This window comes from Magallana gigas, chromosome 7 (assembly GCF_963853765.1).
Source record: "Magallana gigas chromosome 7, xbMagGiga1.1, whole genome shotgun sequence".
NCBI lineage: Eukaryota > Metazoa > Mollusca > Bivalvia > Ostreida > Ostreidae > Magallana > Magallana gigas.
This window is the reverse complement of record NC_088859.1, coordinates 21310903-21325784: the sequence shown is the minus strand read 5'-3', so window position 1 is coordinate 21325784 and position 14882 is coordinate 21310903. Positions and strand designations below refer to the sequence as shown.

At 33.6% G+C, this 14882-nt stretch overlaps 1 protein-coding gene across 1 annotated transcript in view; it reads right to left on the bottom strand.

The window, feature by feature from the left end:
- LOC105344839 (uncharacterized) overlaps window positions 1–14882 on the bottom strand; it is a 40449-nt gene that overhangs the window by 4707 nt on the left and 20860 nt on the right. Inside the window, exons 13-21 of the mRNA XM_066066819.1 lie at window positions 12137–12376; window positions 9966–10087; window positions 4706–4754; window positions 3279–3428; window positions 2022–2104; window positions 1576–1660; window positions 1244–1327; window positions 640–726; window positions 26–134 (exon numbers count right to left, since the gene is read on the bottom strand). Of these exons, the coding sequence (XP_065922891.1) occupies window positions 26–134; window positions 640–726; window positions 1244–1327; window positions 1576–1660; window positions 2022–2104; window positions 3279–3428; window positions 4706–4754; window positions 9966–10087; window positions 12137–12376 (1009 nt within the window). The remainder of the gene's footprint in view (window positions 1–25; window positions 135–639; window positions 727–1243; window positions 1328–1575; window positions 1661–2021; window positions 2105–3278; window positions 3429–4705; window positions 4755–9965; window positions 10088–12136; window positions 12377–14882) is intronic.

Genomic DNA, 14882 nt, shown 5'->3' with positions numbered 1-14882 from the left:
TTTTTTAAGCTGTAAATATTCTCACCTTTTCTTTTCCTTTTTATTTGATCATCAGAATCCTCTTTCAGCAGATTGCAAATTTTCTCAAGTGAAGTTACAATATCAGAAAAGGTAGGTCTCTTTGTAGGCTCAATCTGAAAAGGAGAGAATGTATAATTCATTAACAAACCTGCTGTCATCAACTTCAGAATTCTTTGAAAATCTTTTCATGAAACTCGACGTCTGTATGAATCTTCATTTTGCTAATCATAGATGTGTTTTGAAATATATTTTGTGTAATTTAACATTTTTATCCATATATTTTTACACTTTTATAAACGGTCACATTGGACAAATGCTACAGCTTTTAAAGTACATGTATTCTGAAAAGAATTCAGTCCAAACAGAAACTTAACATGTATAAACAATCAAATGGATGGACAGATTGTACAGCTTACAGATTTAACATAGATATCATTCTCTTCAGAGAAGACATATAACATCTACTACGGTTAACACTATTAAAATGACAAGTGTACATCACACACTATATCTCTTGTTATTAAACATGTATTAAAATTCTCTGACTTAAAAATCAAAACAATCTAAGTTTAAATTATAATTTCAAAGAGTGTAAGTCCAACGTAGTATGTGTCTTACCTGACAACAGGTGAAAGCTAGTCGTAAGAAATCCAAGGGACAGTACTCCACCTTCTCACAAAATGCAATATAATCCACACCAAATCTCTGTAAAGATTGATATATCAGTTTAATAGCACTATACAAATTTAATAGCAACATTTAATAAGATTACTTCTTTGCAGCTAATGTTAACATATCAGTACTGTAACACTTTTGGAGGCTGGTGGGTGGTAAACAGCTGACATATACAACCATCATCAATATTTACTTTACTCTTTGAACTTATCACAATTGACATTTAGATCACTTCCATTCCATTAAAATATTGATAACATCCCACATCAAATATTGAAAGAATTCATCAAATTCTTCTTTGCATGAATGAAAAAAATATATTTAATGGCTAGAACTATCTACACTTCATAAGCAAAGAGGTCAACAGGTAAAATATTGGCATTTAATATGATTGAAATAAAATTCATGTACCTGTGCATAAACTTTCAGAAAGACATCAACATCCCAAAATCTTATTTGCCGATAATACATGTATTTATAAAAACACATGCATATGCATGCTAACAAGTGGGTTGATATAAGATAGTTATATTGCTGCAATAATTACCACAGTTCTTGGCATGATGTCGGGGTCTGCGTCTATTCTGGCTGTTATCTCGCACATGATGATCCCAAATGAAAAAACATCAGCCTAAAAATAAAAATCACACAAAGGTTTCAGCACATTATCTGAGCAACAGAGTACACCATACAAAATCAGAAATCATATGTATGTTTGTTAATTGCGATAAATTTCCGATGAAGTCAACAGGCTGAACAGCCTATACGTGTTTAAAGAATATTAAGAATCCAAAGATTAACAAGGAACAATACGCCAAAGTATGATACATTAAAAAGATGATAGTCCAAAACATGTAAAATGTCTCTTTTTTCTCCTACCTGAGGTCCATACCAAAGACCATTCAGTGTTTCTGGAGCCATCCAATATGGAGATCCAACAATGGGCAACTTTGTACTCTTGTCTCTAAAAATAAAAAATAAACTCTGTAAATATTAAGCATTAAATTAACAAGTACATGCACTACATCTGTCTATACAATACTTAAAAAATCAATGTAAAAGATTTGTTTGCCACTACATTTAGTAAGCACTCAAATTGCAGCCAAATTGATTAAAAGTTGTAGATAAACTGACAGTAAGCAAATGATCCTTGGGGACATAGATCTGAATAAAATGTATTAACAAAACAATAAGTGGAAGCTTTTAGCCGGTGTATCTTTGATAATCTGCATTTATACATGATGGAATTTGTATGATACATCACATGTAATGCATTATACACTACATCTAACAGAGTACTATTTCTACAGTGAAGCAAGTCTTACAGAGGATCAGGGACCTTTGCCGCCAGTCCAAAGTCTGACACCACGGCTATGTACACGTCGCCCTCAACCCGCAGCAGAATATTCTGAAAGCAGAAAATATTAAAACTGTATACAAAGTACATGTACTGTATTTAAAAGCATATATGTTCATTCACATATGATTTGAAATTAGAGAATCAAGGAAAACCAAACCCAAATCACATTATTCACTAGATTACCAGTAAGCATAAAACACTGAATCCGCCACCTCTTTTCTTTACTCAATATAATTACTTTCACTTAATCACAATCTTACTTCATTAAAATCTTTCTTCTTTTTCTAGCAACCAGTTTAAAATTACTTGATTAACTTCCAAGGATTCTTGTTGCCCTTCATTCTTTATCTCACAGCAGAAACATCATATTATAAATAAAAAGCCTTTGTCCAAGCATCTTACAAGAGTGTTATAGAGGATAAACATATTTATAAAAAAAATCAGGTAAAAGAATTCATCACCATCAGACTCAAACTAGCCACTTTAATGACATTTCTATTTATGTAATATTATCGAATGTGTACCTATAATAATTTGATACACATAATAGCGTGCACTGTTTTCCCCATTTACTTTGAACACAAATACAAGCATCTTATGAACATTACTGAACGAGTCCAACAACAAAGTAGCTCGGTATAATCCTCCCCAGGAAGCCGGCCCTCTTATCAACATCCTGGTCGGTGTTAAAATAAATACAAAACTAAAGGATGATTAAAGTTAAACAAAGACAACGGTGTCAACTACTAATGCATATACAGATATATTAGAGCTTCTCAAAGGCTCTATTCTTAGATCAATCAAACAAATGAGCGATCAAACGCTGGGTAATTTCCTCTCTTTATAGATATAGTTACCCTTTTCTTTTTTTTTTACTATTTCTGGACTTGCCACTTCCTACACAGAAGACAAGTTATTCATTGACAATATTTTCCCCCAGTGAAAGTGTTAAATTCTCAGTGATGTTACTTCTCCAGTCAATGAGCAGGTGTTAGGAATAAAGAATTAATCTAAATAGGAGTTTGTTGAAGATCAATGATCAATGAGAGAAGTCTCCACTGAATTGTTTTTTACAAGGTTTTACAATGTATATATCAAGAATTTGGTAATTTTGAATTCATAGTTTCCTCCGGAGATTAAAATAGCTCTAAAATGCACCTGCTTATAATCAGGGAATTTTTTTTTTTTAATCATCCATAATGCTTTATTAAGGGGAGATTACCCTTGACGTAAGATCCCGATGGAAGATTCCTCTACTGTGCAGGTACTTCATTCCCTGGGCGATGTCAGACGACAGACTCAGCCTCAGAGTCCATGGCATCTCCACGGTCCTGTCATCAATGAAGCGGTCCAAGCTTCCGCCATTCATAAACTACAAAACATAACCTGTTATTTTGAACCATGTACCGGTAATACATATACATTTGTACAGTTTGTAATGCGTAGGCCTAACGAAGATGAACAATTTTTAGAGATTCACTTCATCTTAGTCTTCCTTTCACCATACTGTAAATTCCTTATTAAAGGCAAGGAATTAATTTTTGCGTAAAATCGTGAGAAGCAGTCCTTGCAGATTTTAAAACATTGCTCTTATTTTTCAGACAGTTTTTGGGCTATATGAAATCATTACAAAAAATTGGTGCTCGCGATTTTATATTCCCGCGATTTGATGCAAAACGGCAAAATTGCAGAATTAAGATCTTGTGTAAAATAAGGAATTTACAGTATATTTTTTATTGTTAATGTGAGACTGACATTAAAAAGAAGCCTGCTCATTGTGTATGGCCCAAGACAAAGCTGGTCCAAAAAAGTTTCAAGGTTTTTTTTTTCTAGTGAAGACTCACTACTATATGTACATACTGGCAATAAATCTACCAATATCTAACCTTTTGTATCATTCATGTTTTAGTAATATTTCATTTATAATGGAAATAATGCGGGAAATTAATTTTTTTATCGTATTAATTTTTCATACAGACTGCCACTGTATTGTAAAATTCTGTGCTCTAGTTTTATTGATTTTGATTTACGATATACAGATACACATGAAATAATAACTCCTTTCTAAAATATTATTTCTGCCATCGAAAAAAAGAAGAGAGAATTCTTTTAATGCTATGTCAGATACATTCCATGAGTGCATGCCTACCAGTGTCTCATGTTTTTGGCTTTACTACAATGGTCGGATAATTTAGGCATTTATTACTCATAGGAGGCTAATAGACAGAAGAATCAAACTGCTAACGCAACCAAAATTTTCCCTTTCTACGAAACTCTGTTAACGATTCAAAATAACTTTGTCCCTTTGCTGAACAGAAGCCCATTTATACAGACCTTTGAACATTTAAGTTACTACACGTATTCTCTTTTATCATCAATCAAGATCTAGTGTATGTTTAGAAGGCTGACTTTTCAACAAGTTTTTCTTATTATGCAATGACTGAATGTGGCCTTAATACTCTCAGCTATTCTGCCGAAGAAATGCATGGAAAATTCTACAAATGCTTCCATTATCTGATTTGAGTAATGAGTAGTGTAGAGTTTATTTAGAAAAGAATACACTTTATAGCAGCTGTTTGTAACATTAATAAATATTATCGGAGTTACCTAATAAACCAGTAAATGATTTCACTAGGAGAGCTTACTTACCTCAGTCAAGGCATGCAGCTGTCCCTCATGGACACACACTCCTAAAAACCTGCAAAGAAAAATTCATTTCTGTTTAAAAAAAAAAAACCTTGAAATTCTTACAACATTTGGATAGGAAAGTTTCTACTTCAATGCAACAATTGATGTTAATGTGTTTGATTCTGCTGCACATGCAGGCAAAATTTTGCTGATGTTTGTTCATAGCAACTGCAGATTTATAGTTCAATGCAAGGCATTATCATCCATTTAAAAATAAAATCACAAGTAGCATCCCTCCAAGACTTTAAAATCTTGCTAAAGTGCATGTATTTCTTACAGTTTAGAACTATGGTTTATGAAAATATACTGTAACAAAGGGTTGGTAAATATTTGTGTGAGTTTCAGTTTCTGAGATAAAAATTATCATTTCAAATTGTTTATAATAGTCATTCATTATTCAATACCTTTTATTTTGAAAAAAAAAAATCATCAAAATCTCAATTTCCACAGCTTTGAACATGCAATTTCTTCATAAATCAATATTCTTTGTAATGCATAATCTTTAACTGCTTTTAGCATGTATTCTTCTTAATCAGTATATCTGCTTTGCCTGTGATTTATATAAATCGTGAAAATGTAGACTTTGACCTAACCAATACTTGTTCATTGTTTCTTTGTCTATATAGAACACTGACTTCTTATATATTGTCTCAATTTCCATCAACTTTAAAACTGGTAGATGAAACAAGCCCTGACAAAACTGAAAAGACACATTGGCTGCATTGTAAACGGTAAAACCCCAGCCATCTAGCTCTGACCATCTTGAAGAAACCATCACCCTTTCAGTTACAATACTTTCTGCTAAAGCATCTTGTGGCTTGAAATTGACTTAAATTGGCAAGGTTTGGTCCTTATAGATACAAACATGCCACCTCAATATTTGCCATTTTGATCTTTCCAAGACAAGCTAGCATTGTATAACCTTTCTGGACATGAAGCCACCTTATCTCTGCAGTTTGATCAGCTGTCACTGACCCACTTGACTTTTACCAGATGTATCAGTACCACACCAAAACATTGATGACTTTGGAACGGGTACAAACTCTGCGTTCTGACCCTTATCCAGAATCCATTGACTCTATGCACTATATATTGGTACTACCAGTTTTTAGATTTACCACAAATTTTTATGTCCCGCCAATAAAAAGATTTTTGACTTTAATAATAATGTGCAATATAAATTGGATTAAATCCACATCAAAATCAATTCAACCAGCTTTATTGAAAATGTGTTCCCCTGTTATTTACCATGTAAGATTTTTATCTTTAAATTGCCTTATTAAGGATATGATAATTCCCAATACACTCCTTAATCTTTCCCCTTTACTGCCCAGCTGTTTAAGTAAGAACAAAAGATTAAGCCTTTCCCCTTCATTCTGGACTTGCCAATGATCTGTCAAGATTTTATCGGCACAAATAAAACATTTTCTTATTTGGTCTTGCTTTATTCCTAATAAAGAGTCTAGAAAAACCACAAGTTCTTAAACCTACATCTTTTTAAGGTAATTAAAATACTAGCATTCTAGCATGTCAAAAAACCAACAAGCAAGGGAGTGACCTCCTTTTTTATGGCTATTAAACTTTCATACAGGTAGATTACTTTCCATTATGTTTTTATGTTCTGGGCTGATGCTTTTTAAGTGGGGCATAAAAGCCTCATGAATATCAAAGATCTCACACTTTTGCCCCAATTGTACCCGTAGGAAACAGGTGTCAACATTTTCAAATTTCAATTACTTTCAAGCTCTTTCATATATATACTAAGTAAATAAACAATACATGAGTTCAATAATGCACACATATACATATAACCCAACCTAATACCCCTACATAATCAATGGGCTCTAGTAAATAAATGGTGTGTAAACTTTCTTCTCAATTGAAAACTAACCGTTGGTGTGGTTTGTAAGAGCGCTTACTCATTTGATGCCCTAAATAAAGACGCTTATGTATTCAATTTTGACCTATATAAATACACACTTGATTTTAATTCAAGATGAACCAGAACTGGGTGAAGTGTTTATGTGTATCACCGCTGCAGCAGTTATTATCTTGATGCGCAGTTAAAATGAGATGACTGATAAAATTACAATGGTGCAGCAGAAGTTGTCAAACGCAGCTGACGATAAGGAACTGGGATGCATGATGTGCCATGTACTTACTACTGGGAAGATCCTGGGAATTTTTTTCCTTTAACCCGAGGAAACTGAAACTAACTTCAGGTTGAAGTGCAGAATCATGTTTCAAATCAGGAAGTCAAGGTTCATACATTTCACATCGTGACATTGGTATCAAATGCTATACTGAATAACATGTGTCTTTTATTGCAGTAGAAGATTTTTTTTCAACAACATATACCTAACCAATTAATTCAGAAATAATTTTAGATTTTGAGAATTAAGACAAACAGAAATTCAAGTCAATTTCAAATTTAAATATCATATGGAATATTTGAGATCTTTTCAAGAGACTTTTTTGGAAAATATCTCAAATTTAATCACTGGTTTTGTTGTTTAAAAGATACATAAATTCATAATTATGCTACATAATACTATAAAGAAAATCCAACTGATGCTGTCCAAAATCATAAACCACATAGATCTACCCTTACGTTATGTGTCTACATTCGTTAAGTCATCAGCTGTTGTTTGTGTTGTTTGACCTTGACCCAAGGAAATTTTCTGGCTCTTCTCTATAAAACAGCAGGACCCTACAGCAATCTACCTAAGCTAGTGTGTTTATAAGATCTTCCACCCTCTCTCATTGCATAGCAGGAGATGATGACTTAACAACAACTGAAAAAAGCTGATCTGGCAACGTTTATTTTTTGCCGAAAAACAAACCAAACAACAATATTTGCTGGCAAATCTTGATATTGTAGTCCTGACCAATTCGTCAAAATTGTGAAAACAAAAGCATAATATGAGGCTCCAACTCTAGCTGTTAATGGATTCTTGGCACTGTAGTGTTCTTCAGGAAACAGATGTTTACTTTTTAGATTAGTACCTGATTCACAACATAGTTACTTGGTCTACAAGTCCATGTACCGGTACATACCCTACAGTAATTAGTACTGATGAACCCCCAGGTGTCTGAACCACAATCAACAAGACAGCCAATGTAATAGACAAAGATATAAGCATTTGAGATTATAGCTGAATAAATCTTACATTGATGGTTTTTCCAATATAAATAAACACATATATTCTAGTTTTCTATCAAATTATCATCCCCTCATAATGTAGTCTGGTTGCCGCGACCCCCTCCTTAATTGTCATTATTGGGGACCCCAATAATAAAAGCAGAGGGTCCTCTGAGGAACCTGACTTCTCATAGTGCATGCAGTTAAAGAAGAAGAGGCCGTAGTGATGGTGTGTTGGTGGAATGAGTTTGGTGGTGTACAGTTGTATAATTTTAGTGAGAAATAGGTCTTTATCTCATGATGCCCCCCCCCCCCCCAAAAAAGGTGTGAAGTTTTAAGAAGTTGATTAAGGTCTAATAACAGCTAGAACTCTACCAGTTAGTACATGTATATGCAGACAATGCAATAAATGAAAAGAAATCTTGTTCATGCAAAAATTACAAAGAAAAACACAAAAAGCATATCTTTTTCTTATGTTCTATTTTATACATTGGCACCCAAAACCCTAGAATTTTTGAATTGTAAATGTAATTCTGCTCTTTGGAATCACTTTTTTCCCAAATGGTTTCTTATCTTAAATTTAATAGCCAGGATATATGAACAACCCTGAAACTATCAAAATAGATCACTAATAGAAATGAGAATATTTGTGTATTGCCACATCACATTTTTCAATTTAAAGTTCTGGATATATATATTTACACAGAAGTGAAATAAGACTCTTCCTCTTTGAGAACAAATGTATTCTATCTTGTTTTAACCTATATAGCTTATGAAATTCTGTGAAAGTCTTAAAAAAGAGAGACCAGCCTTAATGAGAACTTTTAAAACTTACTAGCTTACTGGTATAATACCCTTGTCAAAATTTATTTATTTACCCACCCCTCCCCCCCCCTTTAGCTAAAGTGTGATGTACGGCTACTAATTTTCGTGTACTGGTACTGCATGTACCGGGTACAAGTATAACAGTGAAGGAAACAAAATACATGTGCCACATCCTCTCTGTACTTTAATATAGTGGACACTCGGTCAATTTCCATGTATTTTGATATGCATGGTACATGTACATACTAAATCTATGTACCGGTATAAAACTGGTTGTGTGTGACTGAAAAAATATACACAAACAATTGGCATCTTCATTTCTGATTTTCACTGACCAAACCTCTAATTTCACTGGCCCTTGTCTGTTAACCACTATAAAGTTCAAAGTTCTAGTTTATAAGGCTGAAAGATAAGTCTTAAAGACTTAAACCTTTAGAAGTCATTGTATGAAATTCAATTAAAAATTTCCCCCTTTTTTCAATTTGTTTACAGTCCTAAGCTGTTGACAATGGTTCAAAACCCATATTTAGCTGTGATAATCATAGTGGGAAATAATTATCAATTTCCAGGCATGCCAACAAGATTACGTTGGGTGATAGAGTTCTGTCCACGCTTCCAATGGGCGCTAGTAATTGTTTGACTTTGATCCAACAGAATGAATTAACTGATATTAAAGAGAATAAAGATAGAGTTGTTTGTCACAAGTTTGGCTGGATATCTCCCCATTTTAATTCTCCTTCATTCAGAGTTATGATACTCGAACAATTTTCCATTGAGAGTCCTGTAGTAAACAAACACACAGCTTACCACAGTGGGTCTAAGTACTGGTACTATTTACAAAATCCCATCAAAATGTTTTTCAATTTTCAAGCTCCATAAAATATACCAGTATTTTTTAATATATTAATTAATATACTGGGATCTTTGCAAACTCCAATGATTTTTTTCTGTCAATTTAAGGTAATATCAATTTTGACCAATCTGAGATGGTCAATATTGATATTAACTCAATTGCATTATTTGGCAATTCATATTAAAATGAAGTCACTGAATATTTTGCAACATGGTATATACAACTTATTTTATTTGAATATACACTGATTTGAATGTACAATTTTTGAGCATGTATGTAGATCTTATTATGTATAGTTTGATTGAAGTGTTGAAGTGGGGAGGGGGGGGGGCTTGTTTTTCATTACCACTTAGATTGCATCTATTACCTACATGTGACTGCACTCATAGCAAGGGATATACCTTAAGATGTTGGGGTGAGATAGGCGATTCATAAGCTGGATCTCCTGCAGCATGCTGTAGCGATTACTGGAGTGGATATTCATCTTCAGTGCCATCACCTGACCCGTGGCTTTGTGGGTGACCTTTAACAAGACAAGAACAAGGCCTCATTAATGCAAGGCAGGACCAGAATGAATTCATTAGTTATTCAACTTCAGTAATGAGAAACATGGGTTTATAATAGTGTAGATATATATACTTCATAGGAGACATAAATATACATTCAACTTTAGAATTAATGAGAAGCATGGGTTTGACTGCTTTGTACATAACCATACTTATATATGATAGTATATACTTCAAATGAACATAAATAATTAAACATTCAACTTCAGTGATGAGAAACATGAGTTTCACAGCCGAGTTTGTACAAAATCATAACAGGTACCGGTATAATAGTACACTCTTGAAATGTGACATATTATGGACATGTAATGTACTCTATTTCCGTTTATATGAATTGTGTCAATGTGAATAACTTAAACCAATAATTCAAACATAGATTGATGTACATGTATGTAGACATAACGTTTTCAAATATTGGACAAAACATGTGAATGATATGTCTGAAGCATAAAAATACAGGGGGAAGGCAGCAAATAAATAAATGACAGTTTTATTCATTTACGCTAACCATACTTATACATGTGAAATGTGGGGAATTGTCATAAATCTAGACTTAAACTTTAGTAGAAATATATAAAATATATTACATATATGTAATACAATGGACATTTATTGGTAATCCCAAATGACACATTTGATATATATGAGAGCGGCTGAGCCTGTTATGAAGGGTGTGCCCTGATTGTATGAACCCAGGTCCGCCTTTAATGTTGGTGATTGACCTCTCTTGAAACTAACACAGCAGGCAGCAGTAAGCCTATCACTCTACCCCCCAGAGACTATATACATGTACTCTCCAAAAGGTACTTTTATTTCTTTTTTATCTGTCTGATCTCTTCCATAAGGTTTGTTTGTACACATAGCTATATCATCTTGCATTACATACTACTCCGACAGACAGGTAGATGGGCAATTTTTGCGTTGTCGAGGAGGGAGGCCTCTAACTGTAGCTTCACGTACATGTATCTTGCACAAGCCAGCACAGGACGACCACTTTCTCCGGCGGGGAAAAACAGATTCATCAGCCGCGCCACGTTTGTCACTTGACAGAAATGAGGAGAGGTACATGCGAGAGGATTACATCATATACACATCCAGACAGTGGGGGTAGGAAAATTCCAGACTTACGGCACTTACAAAGAATTGTGTCAACACCACTTCAACTGACAGACATTTACATCTCGCTCATTATCTTTCTACATCATAAGTTACCTCTTAGCCCTATGTATAGTATATGCAAGGTGGAGAAGAATTCATCATCATGCATAAAACATTGTCCAATGTTAAACTTTTATTTCAGTTTGTCTCTAAGCACAGCTACTCCTTATATAAAAAATAACCTGACACATAAGTAATGAAATTTTTTTTTCAGGGTCTACTATACTACTGTCTTTTGCACTGCATAAATAAACATGGGGAAACCACCATAATTTCCTGTGCTTTCAAATATCTTGTACAAAAGTCAAATGTAAAATAAACATGATTGTAAAATTTTTTTTTACTATATCCCCAGGAATATTTATACTTTTGTACAAAATGTTTATTTCAGTTCTGGGTACCATTCTCTCAAAGCTAGAGTACCATACTGTCTAAACAATTTTTTATAAGACTACGAGTAGATTTACAAGAAGCAAAATGAATTTCCTTATTCTCATTAATCAATACATGTGGGAACCCCCAGAAATTGGCCCATGAGGTTAATTCAATATACTATCTTACAGCTGCAATTAATATAATGGATATATACCCCTCAATAAACAACTTGCTTAACACACATCAGCTACATCCAAGCAAGAATGAATTTGCCTATTCAATAATATCAAATATGATAAATAAATTAAGCAAATACATAGTCTCTATAATACTCCAGACCTGCAACAATGCTGTTGGTACCAATTCAAGGAAATAACCTTAAGTTTTTTTTCTCTACAGGTTCTTCATGGGTATACTTTTCTTATTCTTAGTGATGCATTAATGGAATTTGTTCAATAATTTAAAATACATACCTTGAACACTTCTGCAAAGAATCCCTGTCCAACCTTTTCCAAGATGAAATCATCAAGTCTTGTTAGGGCTGACACTGCATGTTTCAGGGCCTGGCAGGAGTTTGATGAGGTTGGGTTGAAAGTCTCTGGCGAGTTCTCTTTTTCCTGTGCTCCTGAAGGGCCATAGTCCACTTCTGCAATGGTTCGGGACCTCCGAAGGAACGATTTCGTAGATGTCATTTTCTCTATCAACATTCTGACCTTTTCTCCAACAGAGAAAGAGACTGCATAGTTACACTCATGTCATTGTTAAAAGATGTTATAATCCAAATACAGAAAATGTGTAATACCAAAGTTATTCTGATCAATGCATAATTAGGGAAGTGAACAAATGTCATTGGCCACGTGCCAATAAAGTACCCGGCAAAATTTCTTTTTCGTCATGATAACATCCGTAAATGAAACACGAATTCAAATTTTGTGCATACGTCATATTCCATTATCTGTCAATCAAGCACTTTCATGGTTCCGAAATAATGCCTTATTTAAGCCACAGTCCGTGTAATGAGCATGGCATTAATTCACAAACGGTTTTCTTCGCAATGTTTACTTCTCTCTTTGCTCAAGTAAACTTTCGACTGCATCATGGGAAGAACTAAAATTCGGACAAAACACGATACAATCCGGATGCAAAATCTGACTCAGTAGTCGTGCGCTTCAAACAAAAATTATCATCCATTAAATCATATTTATTATAAAATTTGATAAAACAATTAAAGTAATATTTCCTAACTTTCTAGATAAAAAAAGTGATAATTTCTATGCTTCTAACGTGTAAGGGTACAAATATTCAATATTTATTTATGCTTCTAGCTATTTCTTAAAACCTTTATCAAAAGTGGAGGGATTCATAGAGAGATATATCGTTTCTATCACACTCAAGAGGACTGAATGAATGAATGACTAAATATATTATGATCCAGGCACGTAGCATCGTTTTTGAAAGTGGGTGACCAGACTCATCCAAAAAATCTTGACCAAAAAAAAGGGGGGGGGGAATTACTAAGTAATTCTCCCCCCTTTTTCCATAATGGTTCCATAAAAGTATGTGTGTGTGTGGGGGGGGGGCATAAAAGTGTGTTGGGGGGGGGGGGGCAACTCCTTGTTAATTTAATATTTTTTGTATGATAATTTAAGAAAAATCTTTGTGGAGGGGGCTGATGCTTCGTGCCTGTGATCGGACACCGGACACCATCCTCCCCCGACCCGATTCTTTCCTAAGCTAATGCTAATCATTATATGATACAAAAATATATTTAAAAAAACATTACTGCAGATGATAGATGCCACGCATAATTGTGTTGTATTCAAACGAAACATTCTTTGTGATATATATATATATATATATATATATATATATATATAGAGAGAGAGAGAGAGAGAGAGAGAGAGAGAGAGAGAGAGAGAGAGAGAGAGAGAGAGAGAGAGAGAGAAATATATATCCTACCTATCAATAATTTTAGGAACGATGTACATGTAGTATTTTGCGTTATAAGTATATTTATACTATTCAACAATTGTTGCCAAATACCAACCTATCTTTCGCTCTCGCATTGATTGTATTAACTGGATTTATTTTTATGAAATACAATAACATGCTACATATATAAAATGGGTTATGATACACGTTTCTAATACTTATAGGCCTAACGATATTTGGGAATGTAAATACATTATCCTTTGGACTGAATGCAAATCATCGTAAAACATTTTTTAATTTCTAGTTAACTTTCATTAATTTTACATTGGCCCAACTAAATAACTATAAAATACATGTAAATATGCCTGGTCCCGTTCAATATATGAATTAAAGTAGTCCGAGTATCGCAATACGTCATAATACGGATTTTACAATATTGGTTCGACTTTTACAAAGCGTTTTTGATACCCGGTATTGATTTTGCTCTACATCGCTGTTGTAAACAATGGCAATAATAAGCAGTTAGAACGGTAATATATGTATTCTATGAGAGATAGAAATGATTAATGTTGAGAAACTCGATTCTGTTAAAGTAAAATGAAAAACGAAGTTTCTGATTAACCAGGATCTCAGGTATGCTTATATCTTCTTTGTTTTGACCCCCCCCCCCCCCGAATTTTTCTTTTTCTTTTACTAAAACCGGTTTAAATTTAGAGACAGAAGCTACATGTATTTCGAATTTAATCAATTAATTAATGTTTAAATGATATCTAACATTGTTGACAGATCTAGGTAGAAAACTGTAGCAAAATGTGATTTTTACGGATTTTTTCGTCAGGGTCTACTTGGTTTAGAGCTTATAGCGTGAAAAGTAGTCCGTCAACATATGATTTATTTTACCAAATCTTTTTTCTAAGATGTCAATCTATAGAATAAACACGTTACACCATGAATTTAAGTTTGAGTCCATAAAATAGTAAAAAAATTACCAAACGCGATACTAGCATTGCATTTTTGTATTCTATTTTGATACATCAGGTCCATAAAGCGTACTTACTTACAAAAATTTTCACAAAATTATTGATGAGATATGGCTTAAATAAATATTTATACTCTATTTTGTATGTTCAGTTCTAATTTTCCCAAAATTGGTAATTATTTTTAGGAAAAACGGACGTCTGGCAAATTTCATAATTGTCAATAATTTTCGCAAGGGGGTACACCCGTCTGAGAGGTGATAACTAACAAACTAGCATGTAAACATACATATTTTCTTTTGTATATGTA